Source organism: Elephas maximus, chromosome 6 (genome assembly GCF_024166365.1).
Source record: "Elephas maximus indicus isolate mEleMax1 chromosome 6, mEleMax1 primary haplotype, whole genome shotgun sequence".
Classification (NCBI taxonomy): Eukaryota; Metazoa; Chordata; class Mammalia; order Proboscidea; family Elephantidae; genus Elephas; species Elephas maximus.
Window position 1 is genome coordinate 59,504,145 of NC_064824.1, and position 17,199 is coordinate 59,521,343.

The 17,199-nt window shown below is 37.8% G+C and overlaps 1 protein-coding gene across 1 annotated transcript in view; it reads left to right on the plus strand.

Moving 5' to 3' along the window:
• The window catches only part of SLC4A10 (solute carrier family 4 member 10), a 234,851-nt gene that overhangs the window by 163,822 nt on the left and 53,830 nt on the right, over positions 1-17,199 (plus strand). The window contains exons 12-15 of the mRNA XM_049888826.1: positions 581-681; positions 4,322-4,496; positions 5,024-5,157; positions 5,561-5,806. Of these exons, the coding sequence (XP_049744783.1) occupies positions 581-681; positions 4,322-4,496; positions 5,024-5,157; positions 5,561-5,806 (656 nt within the window). The remainder of the gene's footprint in view (positions 1-580; positions 682-4,321; positions 4,497-5,023; positions 5,158-5,560; positions 5,807-17,199) is intronic.

Below are 17,199 nucleotides of genomic sequence, written 5' to 3' on the forward strand. Positions count from 1 at the left end.
TATTGGTGATCTGAAGTCACCTTCTACTTGTACACCAGATCTTACCTCTTCATGCCTGTCATCAGTCCTTTTGTTCTGTATTATGTCATCTTTATTAGCAGACAACATGCTTTTAAGTCTCCAATCTTAAAACAGTTAAACTGTAACGCCACCGTAACTGACACCTTCTCACCCCACCTTACCTCCAACATGTTCTCTCTCTGTCCTGTTGCCTTTCTTTGTCTTTCTTCGTGGCTCCTGTCTCTACCTGACATTATAAGTTTATTGTCTGTCTCACTAATAGAATGCCTTTTTTGCTTAACTTTTATTTCCAACATCTATAACAATGAATGGCACACACTAGGCACTCAATAAATATTAGTTAATTTAATAATTTAGTTCTCAACCATACTAGGAGACAGGTACTGTTATTACCTCAGGTAAATGGAGAAAGGAAGTGACGCTTTAGAAAGCTAACTAACTTCCCAGAGGTGATGGAACAAATAAGTAAAAATTAGCCACTGGGCATATTGCCTTAAGGAGAAGAAGTTGATTTTGTTATTTACCACTTAGCCCTTGAAATTTTAAAAACTTCCCACAGGAGAAGAGGAAGATTCCTGCTGTTCCAAATGGGACAGCAGCTCATGGGGAAGCAGAGCCCCATGGAGGACACAGTGGACCTGAACTCCAGCGAACAGGAAGGTTTGTAAAAAATACTTTTAAGGGACTTTACAGAACAAATGACATACAGTTCTTATCCATAAGCAATTGATGTTTTGAAATCTAATTTATTTTGTATTTTCAATATCTACACTTTGAGAGTGAAAATGCCAATAATTTGATTGCTCTGGAGTTGCTAATGATTGTCATTATTGTTAAACCAGATTTGTGGATTCACCATTCCATTTTATCTTACCTAGTCTTTCATTTTGCTTTGTGTAAAATATACTCACAGATTTTAGAATGAATAAGGAAACTGTCTGCTGACTCTTCTAAAAAAGCCAGTTGAAAGCTTCAAATTCAAGATGGAAATAAACATAAATAGCAAGAACTCAGCCTTGTAGATTCTATGTCATTAAATACAAGTAGGAATGTATATAATGGTATTTTTTGTTAATACAGCTGTAATTTGGAAGAGCTTTATGATTTATTTTTCTAATCACACGTCTTCGAAGAGATGAAAGCTTCAATTTATTTCTTAAAATGGTTCTTTATGTTTTTTTGACAGCTTGTCTCTCTACAAGCAATGTGTGAGCAGAAAATCAGAAACTCTTGGGTGGGTCTCTCTTCAGGGAATATGTGTGTACAGCCTCCATTATAATTGAAGGCAATTGCAAAGGCATTGCAGAATTGGTGCTCCCCTCCCCACAAGGCTGTTTTCCATCCCGCGTGCATTGTGTCCTCTAAGCTGACTTTCCAGTTCCTGACAACTCTGTGCATTTTAATTCTCCTATGTTCTTTCCTTATCTATGCTTTGTCCCTGAGGAAATGTCCTTTAATGTCTTCCTCAGGCTCCATACCTAATCTGAGATGGTACAAATAATTATATCCTTTTCCCTCCACTGGAAGCTTTGTTACTCATTCTGTTTGCTTTCATATTTTCAAATGCTGCCTTTTTTATTTTGGGTGGTTTCTCTCTCTCTCTCTCTTTCCTTCTGAGGTGTTAACTACGCCACATAGCTTGGATTTTTTGTGAAGTTCACTTTTTCTTACTGCTTCCTAAATCCTCTCAGGTCACAATGTCCAGCCTCTTCATTTCTCCAGAGTTCTTCCACAGATTTTCTGGCTGACATGACCTGAAGTGTCCATTACTCATCTGCTCTCCTGGAGTTGCTGGTGTACATCTGGGCTGCTCTTAAACTGTTCCCTGTAATGAACTCCCACTTCTGGATTTAGATTCTTGCTGCTAAAAGCACAGTTATTACGCAGTCAACAGCTATCTAAACTGATGTATGTTCTAATAAGTAATTAATTAGAAAGCAGTGGTCTAATAGTGTTATCAAAACTGTAAATGTTAATTACAAATTAATAGTTAATAACCATCTCTAATTGTTTTTGGGATTAGGTGGGGTATAAAGAAAAATGAATGGATAAATAAACTAACAGATTAACTCTTTTGAATTGTGACTTTGACAAGTTAAGAAGTCATTCAGAAATGATCCCCCAAATAAAAAAAATATGCATTTTTTGAAAGCAAAATAGGTATAGGAACCTAAGATAATCTTTGTGTGTATGTGAATTTTACAGGTTCTCTTCAAGCCTCTCTGCATTTTAAATGTCCTTTTTTTTCCAATTAAAATTTCATTCTTTTCAACCCTCTCCTACTACACATCCCAGGGAAGCAACCACTAGGAAAACATAGTGATTTGATCACTCACATCATAGTAAGATATTTATATGTTACTGTTATGTCTAGGTTAACCAAAACCAAACCCAGTGCCGTCGAGTCGATTCCGACTCATAGCAACCCTATAGGGCAGAGTAGAACTGCCTCATAGAATTTCCAAGGAGTGCTTCGTGGATTTGAACTGCCAACCCTTTGGTTAGCAGCTGTAGCACTTAACCACTATGCCACCAGGGTTTCCACGTTTAGGTTAGGTCAGGCAAATTATAGGCAAAAATTTCAGTTATTCTGAATATGTACATTTTCAAGGCCTACCAAAATTTCTTTCTCAAGGAAACAATCATTTTTGATATGATTCTAAGACTTCCAAATGATTAAAATAACAAAAGTTTAATATTTTCGTATAATCCAAGTATATTCCTATTGGCAGTAACCTTCATGTAGGAACTTAATCATAGCCTTATTCATTTCAGTATAGCGTCTTTATTCCATGAACACAAAGAACTTCCAGTAGTCAAGTGTTAAGCTTGCATATTATTATTAAATGTTCAAAGAATGAGAATACCTGTTTTTTTAAAGCTCTTGTTCCTAATAGAAAATTTTTAGACTTCAAATTTTAAGCAGCATTTCACAATTTAATAATTTGCCCCCCAAACAATCCTCTTTCAAATGTTTCTGTGTGGTTTTTTGGTTATGTTTGGAGTAAATGAATTTATACCAAGTAAGGCCATTATTGGAAACCCTGGTGGCTTAGAGGTTAAGTGCTATGGCTGCTAACCAAAAGGTTGGCAGTTCAAATCTGCCAGGCGCTCCTTGGAAACTCTATGGGGCAGTTCTACTCTGTCCTATAGAGTCCCTATGAGTCAGAATCGACGGCAGTGGGTTTTTTGGTATTTAAGGCCATTATTAAGGAGCCCTGGTGGCACAGTGGTTGAAGCACTCAGCTGCTAGCTGAAAGGTCGGTGGTTTGAACCCACCAACCTCTCCATTGGAGACAGATGTAGCAGTCTACTTCCATAAGGATTTACAGCCTTGGAAACACGATGAGGCAGTTCTACTGTGTTCTTACAGGGTTGCTTTGGGTCAGAATCAACTCGATGGCAATGCATTTGGTTTGGGCTTGGTAAGGCCGTTATTGTCTTATGAATGATAGACATTGGGAAATATTTAGGGGATAGCGGATCAAAATTACATTTATCTAGGTTATTATAAGGCCCCCTCTTAAAAACTAGCTGCCATTGAGTCAATTCCGACTCATAGTGAATCTATAGCACAGAGTAGAGCTACCCCATAGAGTTTCCAAGGAGCGTCTGGTGAATTCGAACTGCCGACCTTTTGGTTAGCAGACATAGCTCTTAACCACTACGTCACCAGGTCCCGTCTTAGTACCCTAAAAATGAAAAAGACTCTGGAACCTATCTCTCTATACTAAATATTGCCGTCACCTACAAAGCCATTTAAGATATCTGCCTGGAACAGTATCTGGTGAGAAAGTTTTCTGGCAGAGAGAGTAGGAACCATGGTTAAAACACTGCTTTTTCTCTCTAGGGTGATCTTCACTATTGCAGTGTACAAAAGCCAGTTTACCTTCCCTCCCTCCCTTTTTGCAATGCTAAATGGAATGTAAACAATTAGAAAACCCTGCCAAAAGTTGAGAGTGGTAGGCCTGAGTTTTGGAGGAATAGGCTGATACAGAAGTGTCACAGAGAGTCAAGTAATCCTTGAATCTCATTATTTGAATTTTGATTGAGGAAGAGCTCTGAGCCTTGTTTGAGAGAACCTGGGCCTTTTTGGTTATCGATACAATATTTTGTTAGGAACTGAGGTAACACATGGTGCAAAGCTGTTGCTGTAGGTCATAATACAGTGTAGCAGGTTAATATGACTCTCTTCTGATGGAAAACATACTCTGTGACCTGGCAACACAGCGAACGAGCTTTTTGATTTGTGTGCTTTTTATATTTGAGCTTTACTATTGTGTTTTTCCCCCTGTCTTAGGATTTTTGGGGGACTTATTTTAGATATCAAAAGAAAAGCTCCATACTTCTGGAGTGACTTCAGAGATGCTTTCAGCCTGCAGTGTTTAGCGTCTTTTCTATTTCTCTACTGTGCGTGTATGTCTCCCGTCATCACGTTTGGAGGACTGCTCGGAGAAGCAACTGAAGGTCGTATAGTATGTATTGTGCTTTTCTCTGAACTTTGAAACTTAAGCACTTTTTGAGATTCATAGATAAGTTAGCATTTAATTTTGGACTCCTTTTTGAGGAGAAATTTGATGTATGGTCTGTCAGATAAACTTCATATGAATTTCCTGGATAGCTAGTGAAACTGGTAACCTAGGAGCAGAATATCTCAGAACAAATTGCTTTGAGTATTACACAGGGTTCTGATCTCATTCCCAGCTATTTCACATGTATCCAGGCCACGCTTCTGTCCAGATACTTATCCTGAATCTATTTAAACTTTTAATAAGGCAACAGAGAAGTACGAGAAGGAAGGTGGAGAGGACACGCCCTCTTTTACTACCATTAATTTTCTGCCTATCGCTCGCTCCTTCTCTCATCTTCCTACCCCTAAAGATTGCTAGGCTTTTCATGGTGAAGGGGAAAGCATATATTCGTACATATTAAACGTTTTCTCCCTAGTCATAACGGCTGCCTGTACAGCTTAGGTAATGGAACCGTTTATATCTCTACACAGAGTGCAATCGAATCTCTCTTCGGAGCCTCCATGACCGGGATAGCCTATTCTCTCTTTGGTGGACAGCCTCTTACCATATTAGGCAGTACAGGACCAGTTTTGGTGTTTGAAAAGATTTTGTTTAAGTTTTGCAAGTAAGTGTTATATACTCTTGGCCCTTAGCCCCTTTCTATTTCTCTACTGTGTTTACATTCTTCTGACATGGCCTTTGGAAGACTGCTGGGAGAGGAGGAGGTGGCTGATTTGATTCAGCTTGACATTTTTCTCTCCATGGAAATAGAGAAAAAGTAAAAAATTTCTGCATGTTGTTATATAATATTTATAAAAATGGTATTCAGTTCTAGGCACTGAGAAACTCCTTTTGATTTTTTTCCCCTTAGATGTTTCCTTTAGACAAAGTCTTGAGTTTAGTGACTCATGGGATATGAAGTTTTTTCACTTCTACTTCCTGAATTAGGTTTATTTCCATTTACTTAAAATAGTGGCAGGCTCTTAAATGACATTTTTTCATCTGTTCTTTCCTTGTCCTCCTCATAGAGAATATGGGTTGTCATACCTATCTTTAAGGGCTAGTATTGGACTTTGGACTGCCACCCTGTGTATCATACTTGTGGCCACTGATGCAAGCTCCCTTGTCTGCTATATCACCCGGTTTACTGAAGAAGCTTTTGCTTCTCTTATTTGCATCATTTTCATTTATGAAGCCCTGGAGAAGTTGTTTGAACTCAGTGAAGTGTATCCAATCAACATGCATAATGACTTGGAACTGCTGACACAATACTCGTAAGTACCATTTCCCCTGTTGGCTGTTGGGCTTTTCTTTTTATAAATATGGCTATTGTTGTAGGAAATATGAGGAACTTACTCAGCAGATAAAGAGTGCCTTAAATTGATTCATGACCTAAATCACGGACTCTCAGAGTTGAACAGAATTTTAAAAGTCATCTAATCAGCCACTCATGTGATACTTGAGTTCTCATTATAGCATCTCTGCCAAGAATACCTTTCTGAAGTTCAGTTTTCTAAGTATTCCCTAAAAGAAGTAGATAGTGAACCAAGGTCAATTTTACTATACAGAAATTTTGTCTTGCAAAAGTTTGATTATTTTGGTTTTCCAGTAGGGCCTTTTCAATTTACAACTAATCCAAAGAAATTTAGTGGTAGAAATTAAAGGTTTCAGATTTAGAGCAATGAGGTAAAAGAAACTCATTGGGTCTAAATTACACTATTTTGATGTTTGAAAATATGAATTAAAAAATCACTGAATTGCAATTTAATTTTGCTTTTAGAAGTTATGACCTTTATGATAGAGGTACTCAGATATTACCTGTTGAAGGTGATATTAAAGTTTAGGATTAAAGATGAGATTGACTACTTGCTCTGTCTAGATTTGGTATGCCAGCAATTTGGAATTTCTCTAAGACTGTGTCTGTGGCGTATCTGTGGCCATTAAATGACTCTTTCCTTTGATTTAATTTAAGACTTGTTTGTTGCATTTATGTATAGATTCTTATACAGCAAATATTTGAAGTAATATGTCCTTTAAGGATCAGTTATAACTGCTGCATCAGCTACCAACGTTCTTTCTTTAAATTGCTGAGATAGGGCCTTAAGCCCTTTGGAGATTTGGTATCCTTATTTACTATTAGAAGACGTTGAAGTTGTTGAAATTAAACCAAAATAATGCTATGTTATCATTTTGTGAAGAATGTTTAAATGCTATAATGTTGAAAATAACATAGCTTTTAGTACTTTGATTTTTTAATTTTTCTTGGTCTTTAGAGACAGTTTTAAACAGAGCTTTCCTATTTTTGGACAAGAACAATCAAAGTGGAAATACAAAATAGCTTTCCCAATAAAAGCAAATAGTGAGGGTGTTGTGAACAGGATTGTCTTAGTTATCTAGTGCTGCTATAACAGAAATACCACAAGTGGATGACTTTAACAAACAGAAGTTTATTCTCTTACAGTCTAGTAGGCTAGAAGTCCAAATTCAGGGTTTCAGCTCCAGGGGAAGGCTTTCTCTGTTGGCTCTAGAGGAAAGTTCTTGTGGTCAGTCTTCCCTTGGTCTGGGAGCATCTCAGCGCAGAAACCTCAGGTCTAAAGGATATGCTTTGCTCCCAGTGCTGCTTTCTTAGTGGTATGAGGTCCCACTGTCTCTCTGCTCCCTTCTGTCTTTTATATCTCAAAAGAGATTATCTTAAGACACAATCTAATCTTGTAGATCTCATCAACATAACTGCCACTAATCCATCTCATTAACATCATAGGGATAGGATTTACAACACATAGGGAAACCACATCAGATGACAAAATGGTAGACAACCATATAAACTGGGAATCATGGCCTAACCAAATTGATACTAATATTTTTTGGGGAGACAATTCAATCCATGATATTCCACCCTTTGACCCCCCAAATTCTGTCCTTGTCACATGTAAAACACACTCACTCCACTATATCAGAGCAAAAGTCTTAATTCAACTTTAAGTCCAAAATCCAAAAATTCCTCTTCGTCTGTGAAATCCAGAATACAAGGTATCTGCTTCCAAAGCACAATGGTGGAACAGGCACAAGCTAGACATTTCCATTAAAAATGAGAGAAATTGGAAGGAAAGAAGGGATAACAGGCACCAAGCAAGTTAGCAGAACACATTACATTAGCCCCCAAGGCTTTGAAAATAATCCTCTGTTCTCTGAGACCATTTACACAATGGCCCTGCCCTTCACACTCTAGGTATTGGACACACTCTCCCCATTCTGAGTGGAGGCCCCTTGGCCCTGGGCTTCAGCTCCACTTTCTAGGCCTACTGGGACAGCAACTGTGCTTCATCAGCTTTGGGTGGCCCCATTCTCCTAGTCCATCTGAGTAGTGACTCCATCCTTAGAAACACCAGAGGTCATGGCTCCACCCTTTGAAACCTCAGAGATCATAGCCATACCTTTTGAGACTGAGGCAACTCTGCTTCCTGTGTTCCTTGTCTCTTCAGCTTCTGCTTCCTGGTTCCTTGGTTTCTCGGCCCCCCAGGCCTCATGCCTGGACCTGCCCTGTTGGGGCAAGTGTTACAAGGCTCTGTAGCTCCACCGATAAGTGCCTGGAGGCACCCCACTCTTCGAGTAAACTTTAGCCAGAAGGCACTCAGCTGTCTTGCTCATTGGGTTGGCTCCAGCGGTCTGGTGCTGGTCTCCTGGTTCTGCTGCTGCTGGTTCTTTGCTGCTGCTGGTTCTCTGCTGCTGCTTCTCATCATCTGTGCCTTCTCAGTTGCTAATTGTTCTCCTCACTTCCTTCTAAGTCCTCTATCCATTCACAGTTTCAAAACTACTTCTACATTTTAGGATAGAAGTCCAAATTCAGGGTGTCAGCTCCAGGGGAGGTCTTTCTCTCTGTCAGCTCTGGAGGAAGGTCCTTGTCATCAATCTTCCCCTGGACTAGGAGCTTCTCTACATCAGAACCCTGAGTCCAAAGGATATGCTCTGCTCCTGGCATTGCCTTCTTGGTGGTATGAAGTCCTCACTCTCTGCTCCCTTCTCTTTCCTTTTATCTCTTATAAGATAAAAGGTGGTATAGGCCATACCTCGGGGAAACTCCCTTTACATTGGATCAGGGATGTAACCTGAGCCAGGGTGTTACATCCTACCCTAATCCTCTTTAACATAGTCTAATCTTGCCTCATTAACTACAGGCAGAGGCTGGGTTCTGTAAAGAAGCAAAACCAGTAAAGCATATAAATATATGTATACATAAAGATTTATATCAAGGAAACAGCTCACACAATTGTAGAAGCTGGAACATCCCAAGTCCGTGGATCAGGATAGAGGCTTCTCCTGATTCACGTAGCCACAGGGGCTGGTGAACCCAAGATCAGCCTTTTGGAGAAAAGGGCTCTTGCTCATAGGCTGTGAAGATCAGCAAATCCCAAAATCAGCAGGCAAGACTAAAAGGCTTCTCCTGATTCATGTAGCTGCAGGTGCTGGCAAACCCAAGATTGGCAGGTTGGAGAGCAGAAGCCAGCTGCAGGATCCAGAGCAGGCAAAACCCAGAACGTTCACTTATATTCAGATGCAGGCTATGTGCCCAAGGAAACTCCCTTTCAACTGATGGTACTCACAGCAGATCCCATTATGGGGGTGATCACATATAAACACTGAGAATCATGACCCAACCAAGTTAACGCACAATCTTAACCATCACAAGGAATAAGAAGGGCATGAGTGTGGGTGTCAGGGTCACTTAGGAAGTGTGCAGGTGGGAAAAGCAGTTTGATCAGAATGAGAGATAGTATTAATACATGCCTTCTCCCATTATCTTTACTTGAAAAGAGAGCAGTATCACTGGATATCCTTGCTGGGACACATAACCATCACTGGTATTTGGATTTTCGAACCTGCTACATGCCAGGCACTGTACTAGGGTGCTAGGTACAGAGTGCTATTGTACCATATCAGAAGAGCATCTAACCCAGATTTGTGGTTCATATAGTTAGTGGTGAAACAAAAAATTAAACCTAGTTTTTATGCCTCTGATGTAATTTTCTTTACGCTGGTAAACACAAATAAGCTCTCCAAAAGAAATGGTATAAAACAGGTAAAACCAGAATTATTCTTTTAGAAATGGCAGGAAAGCACTTAAGCCCACTGTTCCAGCTGATTCCTGACCCTAAGTAACAGTTCCTTAGGCATCTCAGATTGAGGATCGCAGCTTAAAAATCCTTAGTCTATGTAGGAAAAAAGATCAGAGGAACAGTAACTGAACTCTGCATAATGTTCACAGTTTGAAGGTAGAAGAATAAAGAAATGCAACCAATAGATAAAACCTGAGAAAGAGGCATCAGAAGTAGAAGGCAAGGGACAAAAATGTATTACAAACTCTTTAGAGAGGAAAACGTTATAGAGAGCAAACAGAATAAGGAAAAGGATTTAAAAATAGATAATTGTTAATATTAAGAAATGGCTTGCTCGGGGAGGGAAGGCAGGACTAGAAGCCAATTTAAAAGAAAAAAATTATGAAGGCATAGGTGGTAAGGAGTTGGAGAAAGTATGTCAAAGAGGTGAAAAAGTAGAATGGCTGCTGGAGAGGGGAATGGGATCAAAGGAGGGTAATCTGTGTTAGAAAAGAGCCATGCATGTTTGAAAATGAGAACATAGAGCCAGGGGACAGAGAGAGATTGGCGATGATGGAGAGAGAGTGGATAAACATGGGATTGCAGTGTCCCCAGAGTCAGAAAGTGATGAGATCAAGACAAACAGTGGGTTAATTAAAGGAACAGCTGTTCTCAGACAAATGTTGAGAGGATAATTTGAGAGCAAAAATAGCTTTATGTGCCTGTGATTCCTGCGTTTCATGGTGAGCACAAAGAGAGCAGCACAGGTCCTGACTTTCTTCATGCTTAGATCTCGGCTTTTGAAAAAGTGATACCCACAAGTGTAATTGCTTTGATCTCTGTGTATCCAAAGCCTAATTATTTGATGGCTGAGCACAATCACGTGCTGATCACTGTGTTCTATTGGCTGAATGCCTGTCTCAACCAAAGTTAGGGATGTAGAAGGAATGGAAAGACTGGCTCATCCTAACGGGCAGCGAGGTTTTACAGCAGTGTGGCATCAGAAATGGGTGTAACAGAAACAGAGTAAGAGTCTCCCTGGGGAATATGGTACTGACCAGAGACCGTCACTACAATGGTTTTTCACCTCTGTTTTTATACCGTGATTCCCAGGCTTCCAGTGCCACGCACATTTCATGTGTGCATCTGATCAGGTACTGTTATTACTTGGTCTTTGAAGAAACAAAACCAATGTTTTTGCTGTGCATAAAATGCGTATATCAATGTGCATTTAGCCATGTGCATTAAAGAAAGTAAATAGCAGTTATTACCAACAATAACAGCTATTTTAATGTATTGTATAATCTCAAACTTAAACAATTACTCTGTTTCATGGAGTCCACGTGACAGTTGCTTTCTTGTTTTTGCTATTGTGACCTTTTCACTCTAAGCAGTTTCTCGATGTCATTATGATAATGCCCACCTAAAGTTTTCCAGTTCAGCTGCTGCTGGCCACATGCATTCAATGAAGTTTAAAGAGAAAAATTCCTAGAAAATGTTATAAATAGAACATTGTATATCTGAGATTGCCATCTTTGCAAACTGAATATGCCTATACTGCCACCTATTTTGTTCAAGTGTAAGATACTGGGGAAAGGCATCATATTTGTAATCTACATTTCAGATATTCTTTATATTTGGGCCTCCTGTATTCAGATTGCCTTAAATTCATAGTTTCACCAACTAAATAACAGAATGTCTTTGATTTTTTTAAGACACATCTTAGATCCTCTAGCTTTTGAACCCTATAATGTAATATATAGACCTTATATTTGAAGTTAGAAACTTTCTTTGTATTGTGCCAAGAGCAAGTGTCAAGATAATCAATTTAGCTTTGAGAATATATTCATTACACCAGACGATCAAACTGAATATGTCAAGTTAGCAATAAGTAATGAGTTTGTGAGGATAATTCTTTCTCAGTTACTTTGATTTTAAGAAACTGCAAAAATAGAATAAAGCATTCTGCATGTTAAGATGAAATGTTCCTTCAATATATAGTGATTATACAAAGTTCTCAAAGAAGACTAGCTCAAGAAAGATTGGGGTTGATTAACCCTTTGAAGTTGTTGAGGTCAAAGCAGAGAGTAAGGTCTGAACATCAGCCTGGTTTCCAATATATTAGCAGACAAAAAATCCATTGGCATTGAGTCGATTCTGACTCACAGTGACCCTATAGGACAGAGTAGAACTCCTCCATAATGTTTCCAAGGAGCGGCTGGAGAATTCGAACTGCCAACTTTTTTCGTTAGCAGCCATAGCTCTTAACCACTGTGCCCTCAGTGGTCCATATATTAGCAGACTAGAGTTGAATAAAGGAGCCCTGGTGGCACAAAAGCTTAAGAACTCAGCTGCTAACCAAAAGGTTGACAGTTCGAACTCACCCAGAGGCTCTGGAACAAAGACTTGATAATATACTCTTGTAAAGATTACAGCCTAGAAAACCCTACAGGATAGTTCTACTCTGTCGCTATGAATAGGAATTGACTCGATGGCACCTAACAACAACAAGAGTTAAATAAAATCCAACAATTACCAAGCTGTTTGAAGAAGTTATCTTACAACAAGGCTGTGAAAGTGTTTTGTTGTTTTCGTTTTTGCTTTTCATCTCTTTGTTGGTTTTCTCCAACACCCATTCCTCTGTACAACCCAGAAGAGTAATTTGTTCTGAATAAATGCTATTTTTTTCACTAACATTATACTCATAGAAGAACACCCCCTTTGTCATCTCCTCAAACTAGATGTAAACCTTCTTTTAAAGTAGAAAACAATGTTATCCCCGAGTCCTAACATAGTACTCTAGACATAGTAAGTGATACCTTAATGCATATTGATTAATTGAACATGTTGCAAAATAATTGACATCATCTGACCAATCTTACATGATCTTTAACATTACTCTTAAAGATTTCAACTCAATGTTTTGAATAAACTTTATACATTATGAGAATCTTAATGTGGGATAAAGATGTACAAATCTGAAATCAAAACTAGTTCTGAGTGAAAATTTACACAGGGTGCCAGCAAAGTAGAGAAATCTTCTGAAAGAACGAAGAGAGAGACAGGACTGCAACCTACAGCAGACCTGCAAAAGTTGATCAGAGACCTGGGAGAAAAGAAAATGAAAGAGAAGTTATCATACATAGTTCATGGACCTTGGAGCATTCACTCATCAAAAATAAAGAATAAAACTCAGGTTTAGATAAACCCTCGTGTTTCAACTATTTTTAAATCAGAATTTTTACTACATACACAATTGACTTAATTTAGCCAGCATTGCTTGCAATATGATTTTGTAAACATATATATATGTTTATATTTATATTTATTTTGTGTTTTTTTGCACAATGTTTGTGTACCTCCACTAGGTTAATCTCCATAATGGTAGAACTAATGGTAGGTCCATGATTATTAGGCACTCTTTTGTACCCAACATACCTAGCAAAGTATACATTTGTTCGTATTTCTGCATTTCCGAAAATGCTTCTTACAGTTGGTATACACATTTAACATAGATTTTTCCCCCATCAAAAAGCTGGTATTAAGGGAATGGATCATCTAGTACCTTAGAATCAAATAAATATAATAATAGGCACTCAGTAAGTGATTATTCAATAAATGGACTTCTAACAACCCACCTCATTCTTGGTTCTTAATCCAAGCACTTGTTATCCTTGTTTTCTCTTTTTTACTTTTGAACCAAATTATTATTTTAATGATAAAGTCTTGTCCCCAATAGCAATAGTCTTCAGTGTAATAGTTGATTATGTACCTGTTTTATCTTCACTGTTTCTAATGGATTATGAGCGTTTCCCTGAACAAGATTAGTGTCTCTTAATCTTTCTGCCTCCGGAAAGCCTAAGGGGTTAGTAGATAGCAGTTTCATTTTGTTAAGTCTTTCCTACTCCTCAGATCCACTTTCAGCTACTGTTCTCCATTTATTTGACTATAGTTTTTTTTTTAATTAATTTTTATTAAGCTTCAAGTGAACATTTACCATTCCAATCAGTCTGTCACATGTAAGTTTACATACATCTTACTCCCTTCTCCCACTTGCTCTCCCCCTATTGAGTCAGCCCTTTCAGTCTCTCGTTTCGTGCCAATTTTGCCGTCTTCCCTCTCTCTCTGTCTTCCCATCCCCCCTCCAGTCAAGAGCTGCCAACACACTCTCCAGTGTCCACCTGATTTAATTAGCTCACTCTTCATCTTGAGTATAGTTTTGAAGACCTGAAATAGAATTCTCTTTCACACTTTCTTGTCAAATAGCTATGAAAAGACAACAATTTCCATGGGCATCCAATATTGAGGGGAAAGTGCTAAGCAGAAATTGATGGCTTCTTCCTTAAAGGTGCATTGAATGGCCACAAATCATGTGACGGTATTTTAAGGACACAATACCTCACCTTGGTTAGATGTGATGCCTGTTCTCAGAAAATTCCCAATCTTTGAAGTGCTTACCCCATTTCACTTCTTGTGCTAAACTGACATAGATTTAAAGGTATATTCTGAAATATTTAGAATGAAATATAATGATGACTTAATTTACATCAAAATGCCTCAGCCTGGACATTGTGGTAATAGGTATAAGTTAGGTTAACTTACAACCATGGGCAGCTCATATTATAATCAGGAGTTCACACTTCTGGAGGGGTCAACTAACATTAAAGCAGAGAGATGCACTCCTGAAGCAGCTACCACAAACCCATGTGTTAGTCATATCTCAGTCCTTACTGAATGTCAGAAATAGATTATCACCAGAGAAATTACTGGCTTGTTAATCGGCATAATGGATTGTATTGGTCAAATTAAAAGTAATAAAAGTACATGGAGATAAAGGAAGACACAATGCTGAGGGGACACTGAGCTTCTCTTAAAGGTGATGGAAAAATTTGGGAATGGTTAATGGTGATGGTTAAATAACATGATGAATTTAATTAATGTCACTGAACTGTACCTGGGAACATTGTAGAAAGGGCAAGCTCTGTTGTCTATATACTTACCACAATAAAAAATAAATAAAAGATATATGAATAGCTTTACTTGCATAAAGAGGATATAAGAACTTAGCAAGAGATAACGTCAGCTCCTAGAGATAGCACTTGAGGCTTAATTCTTAAATAAGGTGCCAACAGTACTAGAATCCTACTTAGGGAATACTGATCATGCTTGAGTGAATCTTTCATGCAAGATATATAGACATACATATGTGTATAAAAAAATATATATATATATTTTTTATACACATATGTGTATATAGGCAAGATATATGTGTATGTATGTGTATATATATTTATATATGATCTGCATGTGTAATTGAAAACATAGTACTCCTCACCTTTTCATTTCTGAGACATATTGGGCATAATTTTTCCACAATCTGGGATGTAATACAGCTTCTTAATATTTCTTCCAACTGAAGGGACTTTAAAATAGCTTTAACACACTGTTTCTGATACACATACCATGAGAGGGAACCATAAGAAACTTAAAGGCAACACAGTTTTTGTTTATCAAGTATTCATTATAAAATGTTCTTCCAAAAATTCCACTGGATTTTTATGTCACTAAAACTCATTGTATGAACCCATTATATGAACCAGAACTATCCCCTGAGATCATCTTTTAGCAAAATAATAGAGTGGCACACAAAATAAATGATATCATACATAAGAACAGTGCTCTACTAAAAAAAATCTGTATGAGACCAAAAGGTCAACAATTACTGTAAAGCAAAGATGAGAAGGTAATGGAGCAGGGAAACTAGAGTACTGGGCATGGTACAAGCAAAACACAATTAAAGAGAATGTTGACGCATTGTGAAAAATGTAACTAATGTCACTGAACAATTTGTGCGAAAATTGTCAAATGTGAACCTAATTTGGTGTGTAAACTTTCACCAAAAACACAATAAAATATTATTTTAAAAAACCCATTGTAAATGACAAATATAATGAATAATAAAAGTATGTAGATGTTCTTAACAAAGCAAATAAAAATAGATAAGCTATAAGATGTGAACCATTGCTCTAGTAAATATCTAGCAATTTCAATTTCTACAACATCAGTTACGACCTCACTAAAATTTTAACTCTGTGGAATCTGGCACTTTTTCTTTCAAAGACCTGAAGATTTCACTTTATATTCACTGAATTCCTGTAGAGTAGATAAGAATGATTTGTTTTATAAAACAAGTTTATGACTTATGACTTACCAATGATATACCAAAACCAAAAAAAACAAACCCAGTGCAGTCAAGTCGATTCCGACTCATAGCGACCCTATAGGACAGGGTAGAACTGCCCCATAGAGTTTCCAAGGAGCGCCTGGTGGATTCGAACTGCCGACCCTTTGGTTAGCAGCCATAGCACTTAACCACTATGCCACCAGGGTTTCCACCAATGATATATCATATAATTAAATCAATAGCAAGTGAAGAGTAGAACCCACTTTTCTCAGTATAATGTTTGTTTTTCTATTAAATAGTGTGATCTCTTTTTCTGCTCAACTTTATCTCACCTGTTGGACACCTTGTTATGGATTCTTGATGTGATCAATGTAAAACCAGTATTGGCACTTTGTATATGATTTGATGGCTTTACTCACAGTTTCTGCCATTCCTACTGGGAAGTTCTGAGCAAATTGTTCCTATTTATGGAAAATATTGATAGATTATTCATTCATCTCTACCTTGTTGGATGTTTTAAGTGACACAGCTGCATAATTTTTGTAGTATTATTGTGGTTATATGCCCTCGAGTGGATTCCAACTCATGGTGACCCTATAGGGCAGAATAGAACTGCCCCATAGGGTTTCCTAGACTGTTACCTTTATGGAAGCAGACTGCCACATCTTTCTCCCACAGAGTGGCTGGTGGGCTCAAACTGCTGACCTTTCTGCTAGCAGCTGAACACTTAACCACTGTGCCACCAGGGCTACCTTTTTGTTGTATTAAAACCAAAAACCAAACAAACGCATTGCTATTGAGTCAACTCCAACTCATAGGGACCCCACAGAGCAAAGTAGAATTGTCCCATAGGGTTTCAAAGGAGTGGCTGGTGGATTTGAACTGCTGACCTTTTGGTTAGCAGCCAAGCTCTTTACCACTGCGCCATCAGGGCTGGATCGTTTGTAGTATTAGTCATGCTAAATGAATGCCTAGAGATATTATTAATAATTTGTCCTAGAGGATGAAACAGACCCATTTAACTATGAAAATTAATATATTAATTACTTTGAGGACTATTCTTACTAGATACTCATAGAACTAACCATACGCAATTAGATTAGCATATTTTTCTATTTATAAATTCAATTCTTGAAAATGTTAAGGTGTTCCGCTTATACATATTGTATTTATTATTTAAGAAACAAGAACACTTCAAGTGAGAAAGTACACATACAACTCTGGAAAAGAAAGACATTTACTTTGTAAAAACATTTGATGGACATAACTTTTAGTTGCAGGAAAAACAGTATATGTATCACTCATCAAACTATATTTACAAGTACTTTGTCTACCAGACTGTTCAAATTTTATGTGAAAGGTCATAAAATATGTTTTATAGATGGCTATT